This window comes from Phascolarctos cinereus, unplaced genomic scaffold (genome assembly GCF_003287225.1).
Source record: "Phascolarctos cinereus isolate Bilbo 61053 unplaced genomic scaffold, phaCin_HiC Scaffold_9;HRSCAF=440, whole genome shotgun sequence".
NCBI lineage: Eukaryota > Metazoa > Chordata > Mammalia > Diprotodontia > Phascolarctidae > Phascolarctos > Phascolarctos cinereus.
In genome coordinates, this window is record NW_027556402.1 from 26,081,132 (window position 1) to 26,098,211 (window position 17,080).

Here is a 17,080-nt window from a genome sequence, read left to right on the forward strand (position 1 = left end):
GCCACTGCAGCTGATTGAACATAGGCATATTTGTGCTTTAGGAATATCATTTTGGTAATTATGTGGAAAAGCTCTGAGTTGAGAGGCCAGTCCCTTCATGAAGATTGTCCTCATTCCCTCAGCTACTCCTGATTTTTCTCATATATATATATATATATATCATATAACAATGGTCAGACCTTTCCTATTTGCTCATTTTGTAGCTTGTTTTATATTTATCTATATATTTGTCTAGCCTCTCTACTAGATTACTAGTTTTATTTATGTCTCAATTAGTCTTAATGTCTCCAGTACTTTACGTAGTGTGATGCGTTTTAAAAACTTTGATAAGTTGATTTATTCACCATTCTCTTTTTTGATCTATTGCCTTACGTAACTTATGGCCTCCCTTATCTCCTGTTTAAAGGACAGCACTTGCTGAGGGTATTATGTAGAAGGGATTCTTTTTCAGGTATGGGCCGCAGTAGATGGCTGTAATGGTCCCTTCCATTTCTGAAATGCCCTGACTCTGAGCGATGGCCTTAGAATAAGGAGGACTTGGGTTCCGCTTTTGACTCGGGCATTTGAGCCTGGGTGAATCACAGAGCCTCTTTTGCTTCAGATTCCACATCTGGAATGTGGAGTGAGAATATCAGGAGCCTTCGTCTGCACAGTGGCGCTTGTGACGTTCCAGTGAAATAGTGTATGTCAAATGCTCGGAAAACTAAATGTGAATTGTTATTAGGAGAGACTGCGAGGTGTGCTCTCGAGAGCACAGGGTATGGAGTCAGGTGGCAGCTGTGATTTGGAGCCTGACTTAGACCGTCTGCCCCTGGCCATGGGACTGCATTTTAGTTTCAGTGCCATCATCTGTAAAATGAAGATAATCATCCGTGTAACATTTGCCACACCAGTCTTTTCTGTTATCAAATGAAATAATAATAAAGCAGTTTGTCAGCCTTAGAGCACTATTTGACATCAGCTCTCTTATTACTGAGAGTGCTAGATGTGTTCCTAGAGATGTTATGATTTCATTTAACTAGCAACAGCAATTTTTATTTAAGTTTTGGTTGATGCATTTTGACTTTGTACTGTCTTCATTTTCAAATATATCTCTACCACCCTTCTTCTACAGAGAGCCATCCCTTGTGAAAAAGAGCGGGGCTAGCCACCATATCAGTACCAGCGTAATGAGGTTTTCTTTCTTGGATCTGTTCTGAGACTTAAGTCTCAGGAACCTCAGGCCTCTTGTCTAAACTACATTATAGGTTGGAGTAATCTTGTGAAACTTTTTATTTGTTTTATGGTGATAGGGAAGCTTCTGTGCTTAAAAGTTACTGCAGTTAAAAGAACAGTACACACACACACACACACACACACGCATGCACACACACACAAACTGAAATTGTTTGAGTTCAGTAACCTTAAATGGATTGACTTAAAGCACTTTATCTAGTGCGTGTTCTTTTCTTACAGTGAGTGATCTAACACATGTTCATTTTTATAATTGGAAGTAAAATGCACAAGAGGGTTTTCTCTTTTCCATCTTTTGTATAGCAGTTACTTAAAAGAATTGTTTGCACCAAGAGTGAACATCCAATAGAGCTGTGGTCTATAAAATTGTGTAGTTTGATACCAAAGACTTTTAAATTTTTGGTTACTTTTTCTTGAATTGTAAGACTGATACTTTAATTGAAGAAAACACTGTAGTGGATTACATTTTCAGTGGAGTTTAATAATTAAACTTCTTTTTTGGGGGGAATGATAATGTCTTACCCCTACCTGTAAAGGGTTATTTAATTCTTCTAGTGAAAAGTGAAGCTTATCACACGCAGAGTTGGAGCATCTTTTTTCTTCTCTCTTCTGCACTTGCATTGACCAAAGATAGCAATAGCTAGCTATAGCTTGCATCCTGAACAAGGACAGGGTCCGAGCTGACACCATCATGTTGCTACTGTCTTACTTAAGATTATACATTTCGAGGTGGAAGGGACCTTGGAAGCCTCTCATTTTACAGAGGACAACACTGAGAATGAGGGGGGTGGGGAGTGACTTTCCCCGGGTCCCACAGCTAGTATCCTGCAGATGGGATTTGAACCTAGGACTCCTAATTCAAGAGTCAAGGTTCCTTCTATTACAGTTTGCTGCCAGTGTGCAAACTTCTTCCAAGCAGAAGAATTGTCTGGGACACCAACTGACATGACTTTTTCCTTATAACAACTGGTATGTGTCAGAGGTGGAATTTGAACACAGGTCTTACTGTCTCTGAGATCCACTCTACCATGCTGCTTCACATTTATATGTCTATAATATCTGTTCAACAGAAATTATAACATGTATATATACATATTTATGTATGTATAACATTTTTGTTTTACAGGATTTAGAAAAGAAAGCTTTTTATCTCTAGTCATTATTATGTCAAAACACATTTTATCTTTTTAGGTTTGTTTTTAATATCAATTATAGCCAAAATATCTTCAAAATGTTAGCAAATTAAGTCAATTTAAAAATCTTTTGATAATATCATGTGACCCTGGGCAAGGTTGCCGTGCCAAAAAAAGAAAAGAAAAGAAAATGTCACTTGGTTTAGAATAAATTATTTTATTTCCAAAGACGGGAGACTTAGCTTCCTAGTGACAAATTGACTTATGTCTCCTTTCATGTTACTTCAGTCACATTAACCATTTGGGGAAGTTCATACTTTGAGTGTGTGGTATTTTGTTAAGCATCAGTTTTTCTAAGAAGTAGAATGAAAAAACTAGCAAATATCTCCCCATATATATATATACTAAAATTTATGACCTGATTAAAGACTATATCCTCTTTTAAGAGGAGAGTAGATTAATAACTTTATTTGACTTTATTCATTCAGACTGACCAGGAGAAAACTGAGCAGAAAGGACCTTTCTGGCAGTACTAGGGCTGGAAGACAAAGGTTGCAAGTTGGAATGTCCTGGATGTTCTGACAAGGTTACTGCTCATAGAATAAAGACAAATTCCGAGTTTTTAAGTTTTTCTTTTAAGTTTAGGGTAAAAGGTGATGATGTGATATTGAGCCATTTCTGAAATGACTTTGGAAGTAAAGCAATTTTTTTTTTGGTGAGGCATTTGGGGTTAAGTGACTTGCCTAGAGTCACACAGTTAGTGAATGTTATGTGTCTGAGGCTGGATTTGAACTCAGATCCTCCTGACTCCAGGGCCAGTGCTCTATCCTCTGTACAACCTAGCTGCCCCAGTAAAGCAATTCTGAAAGAGATTGCTGAAAAGTCGGGGTGAAGGGACAGGAGGAAGCTACACATTTATTGGGGTGTTGGGGTAGCATAGGCAAAGATGAACTTACCTTTGAGACGAGTATAATCTATTTGTAATATTGAAGTAATGATACTAATATTCTTAGTATTTCTAAAAAGAAAGAATGATGCTTTCATGGAGCAGTTAAAACACCAATTCATCTATCTCAGCTGACAAATCATTGAATTTAAAGCATCATTTAATCTGCAATTGTCTTATGAGGGAAGTGTGATTTCAAACAGATAATTCCAAGATGGAGTTTTTGGAACCGGGAGTACCTGTAATGCTTCAGACTCAATGAATCGTGCGTCTTTCTAACCCATTGCCTCAAGAGAGTTTCTTAGTGCCAAAATACCGAATCAGTAGAAAATAAAGAAATCTCAAATTTCAGAAGCATAATATTAAATTATGTTAATTATTGGAAGGAGAAGCACGTGGCCATAGAGAAAATTGCATACAAAACACCTAGTCAGGCTGCATTGGTATGAGTTTTCTCTGTAACATGAGTGCCATTAGATAACAGCTTCCAAGTGGAAAATGGGGTACTTGCAAGGAGGGTGACAGCTCTTGGCCAAGTTCTTGCTGCACCCCAAGATGAAGCCAGTTCTATCTCCCAGAATATCACCTTCATTGAGCACTTAGAGATTGACTAGCTTTGGTTGCCTTTGGGTACCTAGTAGACTGATACAGAGCATGAAAGCAAAAATTCTCATTTTAGCAATTGGTTTAACTTCTTCTTCCCATCAAACTTTTTATTAGAGCTTCCAACAAGCATTTATTAGCATGAGTATTGAATCACTTTATTTTCATCTCTTGCTCTTGACCCATTACATAACTACAATAGGAAAAGTAAGTGGAAAAATGAGCGTCTAAAAGATTCACTAATTGGGTTTATATCCCTGAATAATTGAGAGTTAATGATAAATATTTTAATGCAGTTTAGCCTTAACTGCTCTGAAGTATAGATTTTTTTTTGCATAACAGTCATAAAAATAAATAGAAGTTTTTATTGTGGGTAGACATGAAATTCTTCTTCCTTCTTGTTCCGTAGGGCATGGATATCATTCTGTTTCAACATCCTCTGGGTACCCTTCCAAAAACGCTGCTGATGTGAAACAACAGCCAGCAGTGTCATCTCTCCAGAGTTCTGATGCTGTTGTCATCCATCCTGGAGCCATGCTTGCCATGCTGGACCTCTTATCCTCTGTTGGCTCAACATCGCAGCCAGAAGTAAGGATGTGTCTTCATGAATTTAATGAATGAGGTGGAATGAGTGTTGAGGGTTAGGGGTGGCAGGGTGAAGTGGAAGGTGACCAAGAGGGTAATCAACCAGTCGACAAGCATTTAGTAATCACCATCTTTCCCTGTTTGCATTTCTAAGTTAATGCTTGTGCTGTGTACCTGATAGTCCTGTGTGTTGATACACAGATAAATTGTAGGCATTTTTTCATGCATGTAAGATGGATCTACATGCAACATTTATGTACTTGGTGGCTAGATTTTTCTTAGTACCCAAGACAGAGTATTCATGGAGACTTTTCTTTCTTATACCGCACAGATTTTTGCTTTCTGTGTAATAAGATATTTTGCAAGATGAAATCTTTGCCATGCTTGCAGTCTGCATTCTGTTATGCTTCTACCTTCTTTTGTATGGAGAATAATCCGTTGTCTTATCATTATCACACATGTTGAGTTATTTATAGTTTTTCATTTTTCTTAACTCCTCCCATAAGGAAATGAGCAGGAGGCTTCTTAAATTTTGGTGTTTTTCTTCTTTTGCCTTAAAGAAAAGACCTTTTCTCAAGTGTTCCATAATAATCAATTTTACGGATAACATCAAAGTATTGTAACCATATGACAAACACTGTCCCTGACAGTTGTGTTTTATAAGCCCATTCTACATTTCTCTAATGTAGGATAGATCTTTATACTCCCAACTGTGAATTACTTTGGGCACTACCAGTAATTGTGGAAGCTTCTTATAAATCCTACTTAGTAGTAAATGGAATCAAAAAGAAATGTGATGAGTATGTTATTCCAGACTAATTCTATTTTTCTCTTTTATTTATATGGATCTTGAGATATTGCTCATATTTTGAGATACCAGTGTGACAGTGGACTGGCATTGACCCAAAATGGCTGGGCCACCCTTTCTCACATAGCTGTGGGCTATGCACTGAGTAGACTTACTTCTAGGAGAGCCTTTCCTCTAAAAAAAAAAAAGAGATGGGCTATTTTCTCATACGGTCTGTCAGTATTCTCCCACCTCAGGTCTAGAGATAATTTAAGACTCAGATCAGGCTCAGTTCTAGGGGCTCCCCAAAAGGGAATGGAAGGGCATTCAGTGTACAGTGTGGATAAGGTAAGGATGGCCATTCGCAAGAAATGGTTAAAACACAGAAGACTTCATAAGTGCACATTGATAAAGACTTAAAACATGACAAAGTAATCTAGAACTCCTATTATATTCTCACAGAGGGTTAGTAATTCAGACATTAACATGGGGAACGTGGTGGGGGCTGTTAGATATGCATTTCACCTTCTCCTTGACTCTGCTGTCCAGACAGCTCCCTTGAGGCCAGGACTTGGGCTCATCTTCTTGTTGATCTTCTTCTTTCATGCACACACACTCAAGGACTTGTGAGGAACACCTCCTGTGGTGTAGCCAGTGGCAACTGAGGGACCCAGGAGTTCACACCTCAACTTTGGAAATGTTCATCTCAGTATCACTATTTGGTTAGCTAGGCTTAAGGGAAAACACACACACACACACACACACACACACACACACACACACACACACACACACACACACGATGTAGCAGCCAGGACCTTGAGATCCTAATAATTTGGGCTCAGCTACACCAGTACATGCTATGGCTGCCATGTGGAAAAATCCTAGAGAGACCAGGAAAGTAACTCTTCCTCTCTTTCCCCTTCTCCCGCCAGGAGAGAGAGTCTCATGCTACATATTCTGAGAGACTGGAAGAAGAGAATTTTCGAATTCATAGAGTGGGTGGCTCTTGCTAGCCTTAGCAGTCAACAAGGGAATGCTTTGTAACACTTGTCCTTCAGCATTGAAGCACACGTGTCCCCAAGAGGGTCGGAGGAGTTCAGTATGATGTTTGCTCCATAAATTGTGATGTCGTCAGAGCAGATAGGGTGGGGCACCCTATTGTGCCTACTAAGTAATAGCTTACATTTATACAGCATTTTCTGGTGTTTGAGCTGAGTCTTAAAGGAAACTAGGGATTGTAAGAGGCAGAGGTGAAGATGGAATGCATGTTGTCACAGGGGGCTAGCAAGTATAAAGTGATGAAGATGAGAGATGGAGTAGCGCATAAGAGGGCCAATTTGGCTGAATCATAGTGAGTGGGAAGGGGACAGTCCTGTGCACTTGGGCCAAGAAGGTTGGTTGTGAAGGGCCTTAAGAGCCAAAGAGAGGCATTTATATTTGCTTCAGAGTTACTAGAGAACCACTGAAATTTATGGACTAGGGGAGTGAAATTGTTGTGTCTCTCCTTTAGGAATCATGTTGGCAGCCGGGGTGGATGGTTGAATGGCTGTCACTTGTTCGTCACCACCCTTATCCTGTCAGGTGACTGATTCTCATATTTATTTTTATCGACCTGAATACCTGAACCATCCAGGGATTTGCTTGGATATTTTCATTCTAATCAATACATTCTTAGCCTTTTTTCTCATTAATTCTTTTAATTAGCTCAAGCCCCCAGCCCAATTCATCAAATACTATTTATTTATAAACTGGAAAAAACCTCTTTTCCCAATTCTGTGTGTGGAGGTTACACAAATACAATTTTGTACAAATTAAAACCAGTATTAAAACAAATGTGTATTTATTTATAGTATTCTGTCTTTGAGGAAGATCATGGCCACAGCTACCATCAAACCCTCAGTATAATGGTAATTGATTTTTCACTTCTAGAAACACTATTTCACGATTAAGTTCATTTCAGATAATGGTTTAAATTTCTTTTTTTTAAATTTTATTAATTTATTCTGATTTATCAATAATCACTTCCAGGGCAACTAGGTAGTGCAGTGAATAGAGCACCGGCCCTGGATTCAAGAGGACCTGAGTTCAAATCTGGCCTCAGACACATAACACTTACTAGCTGTATGACCCTGGGCAAGTCACTTAACCCCATTGCCTAGCCAAAACAAAACAAAATAATCACTTCCATATGCTTTTGAGTTTAAAATTTTTCTCCCCACCCTCCCCAAAACGGTGAACAATCTGATATAGGTTATACATTTACATTCCTATTAAACATATTTTCATGTTAGTGGTGTGGTAAGTAAAAATTAAAACTCAGAAAGAGGAAACAAAACTCAACAGAAGAGAAAAAAATAGCAGTTCAACTTTCATAGTTCTTTCTCTGGATGTGGATAGCATTTTCCATCACGAGGCTTCTGGAGATGTCTTAGATCCTTGTGTTGCTGGGAAGGGTTAAGGTTATCAATATTAGTCATCGCACAACGTGGCTATTATTGTGTACAACATTCTTTTGGTTCTGCTCATTTCTCTCAGCATCAGACATACAAGTCTTTCCAGGTTTTTCTGAAGTCGGCCTGTTCATCATTTCTTATAGCACAATAGTATTCCATTACATTCATATACCACAACTTGCTCAGCCATTCCCCAATTGATGGGCATCCTCTCAATGTCCAATTCTTTGCCACCACAAAAAGAGCTGCTATGGATATTTTTGTACATGTGGGTCCTTTTCCCATTTGTATGATCTCTTTGGGATATAGCCCTAGAAGTGCTATTGCTGGATGAAAGGGTATGCACATTTTTGTAGCCCTTTGGGCATAGTTCCAAATTGTTCTCCAAAATGGTTGGATCATTTCACAACTCCACCAACAATGCATTAGTGTTCCAATTTTCCCACATCTTCTCCAACATTTATCATTTTCCTGTTTTGTCATGTTGGCCAATCTGATAGGTGTGATGTGGTACCTCAGAGTTGTTTAGATTTGCATTTCTCTGATCGGTAGTGATTTAGAGCATTTTTTCATATCACTATAGATGGCTTTAATTTCTTCATCTGAGAACTGTCTGTTCATATCCTTTGACCATTTATCAATTGGGGAATGGCTTGTATTCCCTATAAATTTGCCTTAATTCTCTATATATTTTAGAAATGAGGCCTTCATCAGAGAGACTGATTGTAATAATCTTTCCCAATTTTCCACCTTCCTTTTAATATTAGTTGCATTCGTTTTGTTTGTGCAAAAACTTTTCAATTTAATGTACTCAAAATTATCGATTTTGCTTTTTGTAATGTTCTCTATCTCTTGTTTGGTCATGAATTCTTCTGTTCTCCATAGATCTGATAGGTAAACTATTCTTTGCTGTCCCAGTTTGCTTATAGTATCAGCCTTTATATCTAAATCATGAATCCATTTTGACTTTATTTTGGTATACGGTATGAGATTTTCATCTATTCCTAGTTTCTGCCATATTTTTTTCCAGTTTTCCCAGCAGTTTTTTTTTTCAAAGAGTGGGTTCTTATCCCAGAAGCTGGGGTCTTTGGGTTTATCAAATAATAGATTACTATAGTCATTGACTACTGTGTCTTGCATATTTAACCTATTCCACTGATCCACCACTCTATTTCTTAGCCAGTACCAAGCAGTTTTGATGATTGCTGCTTTCTAATACAATTTAAGACCTGGAATTGCTAGGCCAATTGGTTAAAATTTCTTAAGAATCTTCTATATATTTCTCCTTATACATATCTTCTACATATTTCTCCTCAAGGTGCAAGTTAAATTTAGTCTCTCAGTTAAAAAGCTAGGTTACTACTTTTCCATACTTCTTTTTTCAGTAAACATTGGAAAGTCTTTCAGTATGCACTTTTATTTGCCAGCTCCTCATAGACTCTTCAGAGTTATCTTTATAACATAATTAAGATAATTCTAACCAAGAAGATCATCCTCACATTCTTGTCCTCTGTCTTTTCTACAGACTCTTTATAAATCCTCCTAGATTAACAGTGAAACACAAATTCTCTCTGAATCCATAGAGGGAAGCAAGACAATTTAAACTGTCTTCAGACTGCTGGCAAAAACTGCCATCCTCACTGAGATACACTAACAGTATTTATAGTGTCTGCAGAAGAGCCTAGTAAAAGAAGTTTTTATTCATTTATACATATACATATATATATATATATATATATATATATATATATATAATATATACATGTATATGTGTATGTATGTATGTTGTGTGTATAATATGTGTGTGTGTGTGTGTATATATATGTATGTGTGTGTGTGTATATATATGCTCATATGTTGTATGCCTTATAAAGTTAAGCTTCTTGAGATCAGGCACTGTTTCGTTTGTGTTTGTATACCCAGCACCTGTCATGGTGCTTGGTGCATAGTAGATCTTTACTAAGTGTTTGTTGACTGATTGACTCTAACCCTCAAGGGTCCTGTGATGACAGATAAAAATTATTCTTTCTCAAGAGGAAGATTAGGACAGGCATCTGAGTCACTAAATACCTGATAATTGGTGCTCTAAGCTTAACTGAACTTATAATGAGCATCAGTTTCTTTCTTTGGCCCCCAAGATGATGGGAGATGGCACATAGTCTGAACAAACTCTGTATATCAAGCCTAGGTTTGTCTCATGGTCTTAATCCTCTGTGAAGTCCTTGTAGTAAGGGGCTTGGTAGAAGAGGCTGTGGTCGTACTTAGCATCCTAAGGGTGAGAAGCTCAGTGGCACTGTGGTTTTTCTTATCTGGTTCAGTAGCTCTGTGGATTAGACAGGGCCTCCACATGTGGCAGTAAATCCAGGTTTCAGAATCCAGATGCTGACCACTCTGTGATTAAGTAAGAACAGCAAAAGCAACAATAATAATAACTGACATTTAAGTAAGACTTTAACATTTGCAAACTGTGGGGCAAATACTGTATTTGACATATAGAAAGTGAGGCAAAGATGTAGAGAACTTGTGAAGACTTGCCCAAGGTAACCCTTATTAAAAGCAGGATTTGAACACCGGTCTTTGTGACACCAAGTCCTGCTCTCTGTGATGCCACACTTCCCGACTGTGGCAGCATAAATGTAGCCTCCATAAGGTTATGGAGTGAGTCAGCATTTGAAAATCTACCCCCACAATAGAGAAGGAATAAGTAGGTGCTAGAGCAGAAGCCTGTGTCTCAAGGGTGGCCTTTGTATTTGGTGGTAAGCAGAGGACTTCAGTGTTCTGGAGACCTGGAGCAGAACAGATGCAGCCTCCAAGCAAGGTGGTAGGCCTGGGGCAGCAGATTGCTCAGGATAAGCTCTTCAAGCCCTGCACTTCACTGGGGCCAAGTGTCATTAAAGTGCAGGGAGGACTCTGTTATTCTTCTAAGTCAGTGGAGAGCAGTAGCGGAGCTTCCCCAAGTGAAGCAGGCATGAAATCTAGGGGGAAGAAGAAGGCTGCAGCAGCAAGACTTCAGTGCAAGGTTTCCACTGGGTGAGATCACCTCCTCCAGTGACTGCACTCTCCAGCTCTTTTGTGTGCTCCCCAGCTGTTGTGTCTCCTGGACTTTTTACAGCTGCTAGAACTGTGGCAGAAAAGAGCCATTCAGTGAAATAACCCTTAGGGGAGCTGGAAGAGGTCAGCCCCACGATGGCGGCTGGGCCACTAAAGGTACACAAGGCAAAAACAGAGGCCTCTGTCAAAGGAGGAACACTTGTCTAGTTCATCTTTAACCCTATTCTGTGTGTAGTCATGAGACTGGTCAAGTCCATATAGACCCCTACCCTGTGACAAGATCACATTTTCACTTAGACATCCCACCCCACTTTAAGCTCAACTTCCTTTATGTATTAGTCCTTTACTCTCATGAGCTTCTTGAGGTCAGAGAGTAACTTTTGCCTCTTTGTATCCCCAGTCATTAGCATCGTGCTTGGCATGTAGTAGGTACTTAATAAATATTTGTTGAATGATTAATAAATTGATTGATCTATCCATCTTTAATTACAAGTCACCCATCACCCAGCTATTTGGCTCCATCCCATATTTGACCTTATACCAAGCTACAGAGTAATGTTTTAAAATTTCCTCATTAATAACATTTTTCAGTCATCCACTGTCAGAGCACCACTACCGTATCAGTTCATTTAATTTATTTAATTACCAGTTATTTAACAGACTGAAAAAAACTGCCTTCCTCTTTTTAAAAGTTTATTATTCTGAACTTAACGAAGACCAAAGAAAATGGCATATCTGTATACATAGCAGGAAAAAAAAAGCATTGTGCAGATATATATGAAGCTACTCTATTACATGTAAATGCAGTTTTCTTTTCAAGTATAATGTAAATTCAGCCTTTAGCTTTCAAACATGTCCTGCTTGTTTGTGTATTTTTCTGGCCTTCTGTTCTTTACTCTGCATTTTTTTTAAAGATCTCCCAGTAGCCCTACTTTCATTTATTTTTCCATTTTATTACATTATCCCCCCCTCATCCTCCCTCCCACTCCCCACTGGAAAACAAAACACAAGAAACAAAAAAGCCCTTATAAGAAATATACATAGTCAAGCAAAACAAATTCTCAAATTCCCTTTTTAAAAAAATGTATATCATATTTTGCATTTTGAATACACCACCTCTCTGTCAATGAGTGAAATAGCTTATTTCATCATCAGTCCAATCAAATCATGATTGTTCCTTGCATTGATTGCCATTCTCAAGTATTTCAAAATTCTTTTTCTTTATAATGGTGCTAGTTCTCTTGGTCCTACAAATGTTACTCTTTATCCATTCATAAATGTCTTCATTTTGTAATCCTTTTTGGGATGATAACATCCAATCTTGGGACTTCCAGTGCCAAGATGGCAGAGTGAGGAAGGAACCCTCTGAAGCCCTCCTGAAATTCCCTCCAAACAAGTAGAAAACCACCTCAGAATTGATCTAGTAGCAGGGAAGCAGCATACTAGTATGGCAGGAAAGCTCTATCTCACTAGGGTGGGAGGGTAGCAAGGTCCAAGAGCAGCAGCAGTAGCCAGCCAGCTTCTTAGCTAAGGTCCTGCAACAAGGCTCCAGGCCTGGGGCAATCCACTAGAGAGGCCCTGCCCTCCTACAAACCAGCAGCCTCCTAGGCAAATGAGCAGTCTGTGCACCATCACAGGGCCCCACCTTAGCAACCCTAGCCCCAGCCACCAGCCAGGCTTTGATCCCATTGCTGACCGGTAGCAGGGCGGCGGCAAGACCCTGATTCTCAGGCTGACCTGCAGAGAGAGTCTGTTTCCGTAGCAACCTAGCAACAGAGCTCCGCCCTTGGGACAGACCAACAAGATCCTTCTTCCCCAGCCAGCCTCCAGAAAGACTCTGTTACCTTAGCAACCCAGCAGCAAGGCCTCCCTGCTGGAGCAGGCCACCAGCTAAACTCCACCCTGAGGGGAGGCCGATGGGGAGGCCCCACCCCCGCAGTGCAGGACCAGAGCCCAACTCTCACGTAAAAATACATAAAAATAAAAATACCAAGTCATGGAAAGAAATGAGCAAAAACCAAACTAGAAAAAAAAACCTTCACTGTAGAAAGTTACTATAGTGATAGGAAGGATCAAGGCATAAACTTAGAACACAGTAGTGTCAAAATGGCTACTTGTGAAGCCTCAAAAACCAAAAAAAGTAGTTTGGTCTCGGGCCCAAACAGAATTCCTAGAAGAGCTTAAAAAGGATTTTAAAAAGCAAAGTAGAGAAGTTGAAGAAAAATTGGGAAAAGAAATGAGAGTAATGCTGGAGAATTGTGAAAAAAGAGTCAATAGCATGGGGAAAGATATGCAAAAATTTACCAAGGAAATTATATAACTCCCTAAAAAAATAAAATTGGCCAAATGGAAAAGGTAGTGCAAAAGCTCACTGATGAAAAAAATTCCTTAAAAATTAGAATTGAACAAGTGGAAACTAATGACTCTAAAGACATCAAGGTGTGATAAAACACAATCAAAAAAGTAAGATAATAGAAGAAAATATGAAATTTCTCATTGGAAAAACAACTGACCTAGAAAATAGATCCCAGAGAGATAATATAAGAATTATTGGACTATCAGAAAGCCATGATCAAAAAAAGCCTGAACAACATCTTTCAAGAAATTATGAAGGAAAAAAAAAACACTGTGCTGGTATATTAGAACCAGAGGGCAAAATGGAAATTGAAAAAATCCACCAATCACCACCTGAAAGATCTCAAAATGAAAACTCCCAAGAATATCATGGCCAAATTCTAGAGCTCACAGATCAAGGAAAAAGTATTGCAAGCAGCCCAAAAGAAACAGTTCAAATATAGTGGAGCTGCAGCTAGGATTATGCAGGATTTGATAGATGCTACCTTAAAAAACAGGAGGGCTTGAATATGATATTCTGGAAGGCAAAGGAGTTAGGAGTTAGTATTACAACCAAGAATCACCTACCCTAGAAAATGCAATATAATCTTCAAAATTAGAAAAAATAGAAATTTTTGTGAAATAGAGGACTTTCAAGCATATCTAATTAAAAAACCAGAGCTGAATAAAAAATTTGAGCTCTAAATACAAAAATCAAGGTAAAAAAATAAAAGTAAAAAAGAAACAAGAAAGAGAAACATAAATTCGATAAGGTTAAACTGTTTATATTTCTATATGGCAAGATAATATTTGTAACTCTTAATAACTTTATTACTCTAAGACCAATTAGAAGGAGTAAGGGTGACTTTGATGATGGGATGATACCCCCCCAAAAAATAAAGAAGTGAGAAACAAAATTACACTGGAAGAAGGAGGGGGCCGATTGAGTGGGGTAAATTGTCCCACATAAAAGAGGTATGAAAGAGCTATTATAATGGAGGGGAAGATGGCAGGGTGGCAGGCAAAGCTTAAATCTTACTCTCATCAAAATTGGCTCAAAGAGGGAATTACATACACACTCAGTTGGATATAGAAATCTATCTTACCCTATAAGGAAGTAAAAAGGGACAGGCATAATAGAAGGGGGATGGGGGACTGATTAAAGGGAATGTTGGTTGGGAAAGGCTGTGATCAGAAGTAAAACATGTGTGAAGAGTGAAAGGGGGGGGATCAGAGAGAGGGAGGGATAAAGAAGCGAAAAATAGCATGGAGGGAAATACATGGTCAGTTATCATAACTATAAATGTGAATGAGATGAACTCACCCCCATAAAACGGAAGCAGATAGGTAAGGGGTTGAAGCAGAATCTATTGCGCTTTAGCTGAAACAAAGAAAGGAGGATAGTAATCATTATCTCAGACAAAGCAAAAGCAAAAATAGATCTAATTAAAAGAGAAAAGGAAACCATATCTTGAAAGGTACCATAGACAATGAAGTCATATCATTATTAAACATATGCACTAAATGGTATAGCATCCAAATTTTTGAAGAAATTGAATGCGTTATAGGAGGAAATAATAAAACTATACTCGTGGGGGAACCTTAACTTTCTTCTCTCAGAACTAGGTAAATGTAACCCCAAAATAAGAAAGAAGTTAAGGAAGTGAAAATTCTGAAAAAAAAGTTAAATATAATAGATCTCTGGAGAAAATTGAATTGAAATAGAGAGGAATATACCTTTTTCTCAGTAGTATATGACACCTACACAAACATTGGCCATGTATTAGGACATAAAAACCTCACAACCAAAAGCAGAAATAGTAAACACATCCTTTACATATCATAATGCAATAAAAATTACATTCAGTAATGGACAAATGAAAGAAGGATCAAATGTTGGGAAATTAATCTAATCCTAAAAAAAACAAGTGGGTCAAGAAACAATCAATAATTTTGGTAAAGAAAATGACAACGAGACAATATATCAAAATTTATGGGATGCAGACAAAATGGTACTTAGGGGAAAATTTATATATCTCATTGCTTACATCAATAAAATAGAGAAAAAGCAAATTAATTTGGCATGCAACTAAAAAAAAACTAGAAAAAGAACAAATTTAAAATCCACAATTAAATACAAAATTGGAAATCCTAAAAATCAAAGGAGGGATTAATAAAATTGAAAGTAAGAAAACTATTGAACTAATAAATAAAACTAGAAGCTGGTTTTATGAAAAAAAATAAACTAGATAAACCATTGGTTAATTTGATTTTAAAAAGGAAAGAAGAAAACCAAATTACTAGCATAAAAATGAAAAGGAAGAATTCACCACAAATGAAGATGAAATTAAGACAGTTGTGAGCTGTTTTGCCCAATGATATGCCAATAAATTTGACAATCTAAATGAAATGGATGAATATCTACAAAAATGTAAATTACCCAGATTAACAGAAGAAGAAATAAAATACTTAACCCAATCTTAGAAAAAGAAATTGAACAAGCCATCAATGAACTTTCTAAGAAAAAATCCCTAGGACCAGATGGATTCACAAGTGAATTCTACCAAACATTTAAAGAAAAAACTATTTGGAAAAATATGAGAAGAAAGAGTTCTACCAAATTCCTTTACAACACAAATATGGTGCTGATACTCAAATCAAGAAGAGCCAAAACAGAGAAAGAGAATTATAGACCAATTTACCTAATGAATATCGATGCAAAAATTTTAAATAGCGCACAAAGAGATTATAGCAATATATCACAAGGTTCATGCACTGTGACTAGTCGATTTATACCAGGAATGCTTGGCTGGTTCAATTTTAGGAAAACTATTAGAATAATTGATCATATCAATAACAAGACCAAGAGATCTCAATAGATGCAGAAAAAGCCTTTAAAAAAAAAAGCAATGCCCATTCCTATTAAAAACACTAGAGAACATAGGAATAAATGGAGCTTACCTTAAAATGATAAGTAGTATTTGTCTAAAACCATCAGCAAGCATTACCTGTAATAAACTAGAAGGGAAGGCCCAATAAAATCACGGGTGAAGCAAGGATGTGCCTTATCACCTCCACTGTTTAATATTGTACTAGAAATGTTAGCTATAGCAATAAGAGAATTAAAAGAACTTAAAGGAATTAGAATAGGCATCGAGGAAACAAAACTATTGCTCTTTGCAGGTGATATGAAGTTATATTTAGAATATCCTAGAGAATCTACTAAAAAAGCTACTTGAAATTATTAACAACTTTAGCAAAGTTTCAGGATACAAAATAAACCCATATAAATCATAATAATTTCTATTTATTGCCAACAAAGTCCAGCAGCAAAAGCTAGCAAGAGAAGTTCCATTTAAAATAATTGTAGATAATATAAAATACTTGGCAATCTACCAGCCAATGACAATTCTACCTAAATTATTCTATTCATACCAATCAAAGTACCAAAAACGTATTTTATACAGCTAGGAAAAATAACAAAATTCATTTGGAAGAGCTTAAACTGATGTATAGTGAGGGGAACAGAACAGAACGTTATGCACAGTAATAGCAACATTGTACAATGATCAACTGAATGACTTAGCTATTCTCAGCAATACAGTGATCCAAGACAACCCCAAAGGACTCATGCTGAAGCATGCTACCCACTTCTAGACAAAAGACTGATATCGACTGAATACAGACTAAAGCATGTTATTTTTCACTTTCTTTTATTTATTTTCTTTCTTTTATTCTATCATCTTGTACAAAATGACTAATATGGAAATGTTTTACATAACTGCATGCGTATAATCTATATGTGACTGTTTACTGTTCAGGGAGAGTGGAGGGAGGGAGGGAGGGATAGAATATGGAACTCAAAACTCTAAAAAAATGTTAAGGAAAATGAATGGATATTGCTTCAAGCAAATATACAAAAGTTGTAGCTCTTAAAGAATACACTGCAGTG

General features: G+C 37.4%; 1 protein-coding gene across 1 annotated transcript in view; it reads left to right on the forward strand.

Moving 5' to 3' along the window:
• The window catches only part of WDFY3 (WD repeat and FYVE domain containing 3), a 330,461-nt gene that overhangs the window by 157,545 nt on the left and 155,836 nt on the right, over window positions 1-17,080 (forward strand). Inside the window, 1 exon segment of the mRNA XM_078148340.1 lies at window positions 4,325-4,503. Within this exon segment, the coding sequence (XP_078004466.1) occupies window positions 4,325-4,503 (179 nt within the window).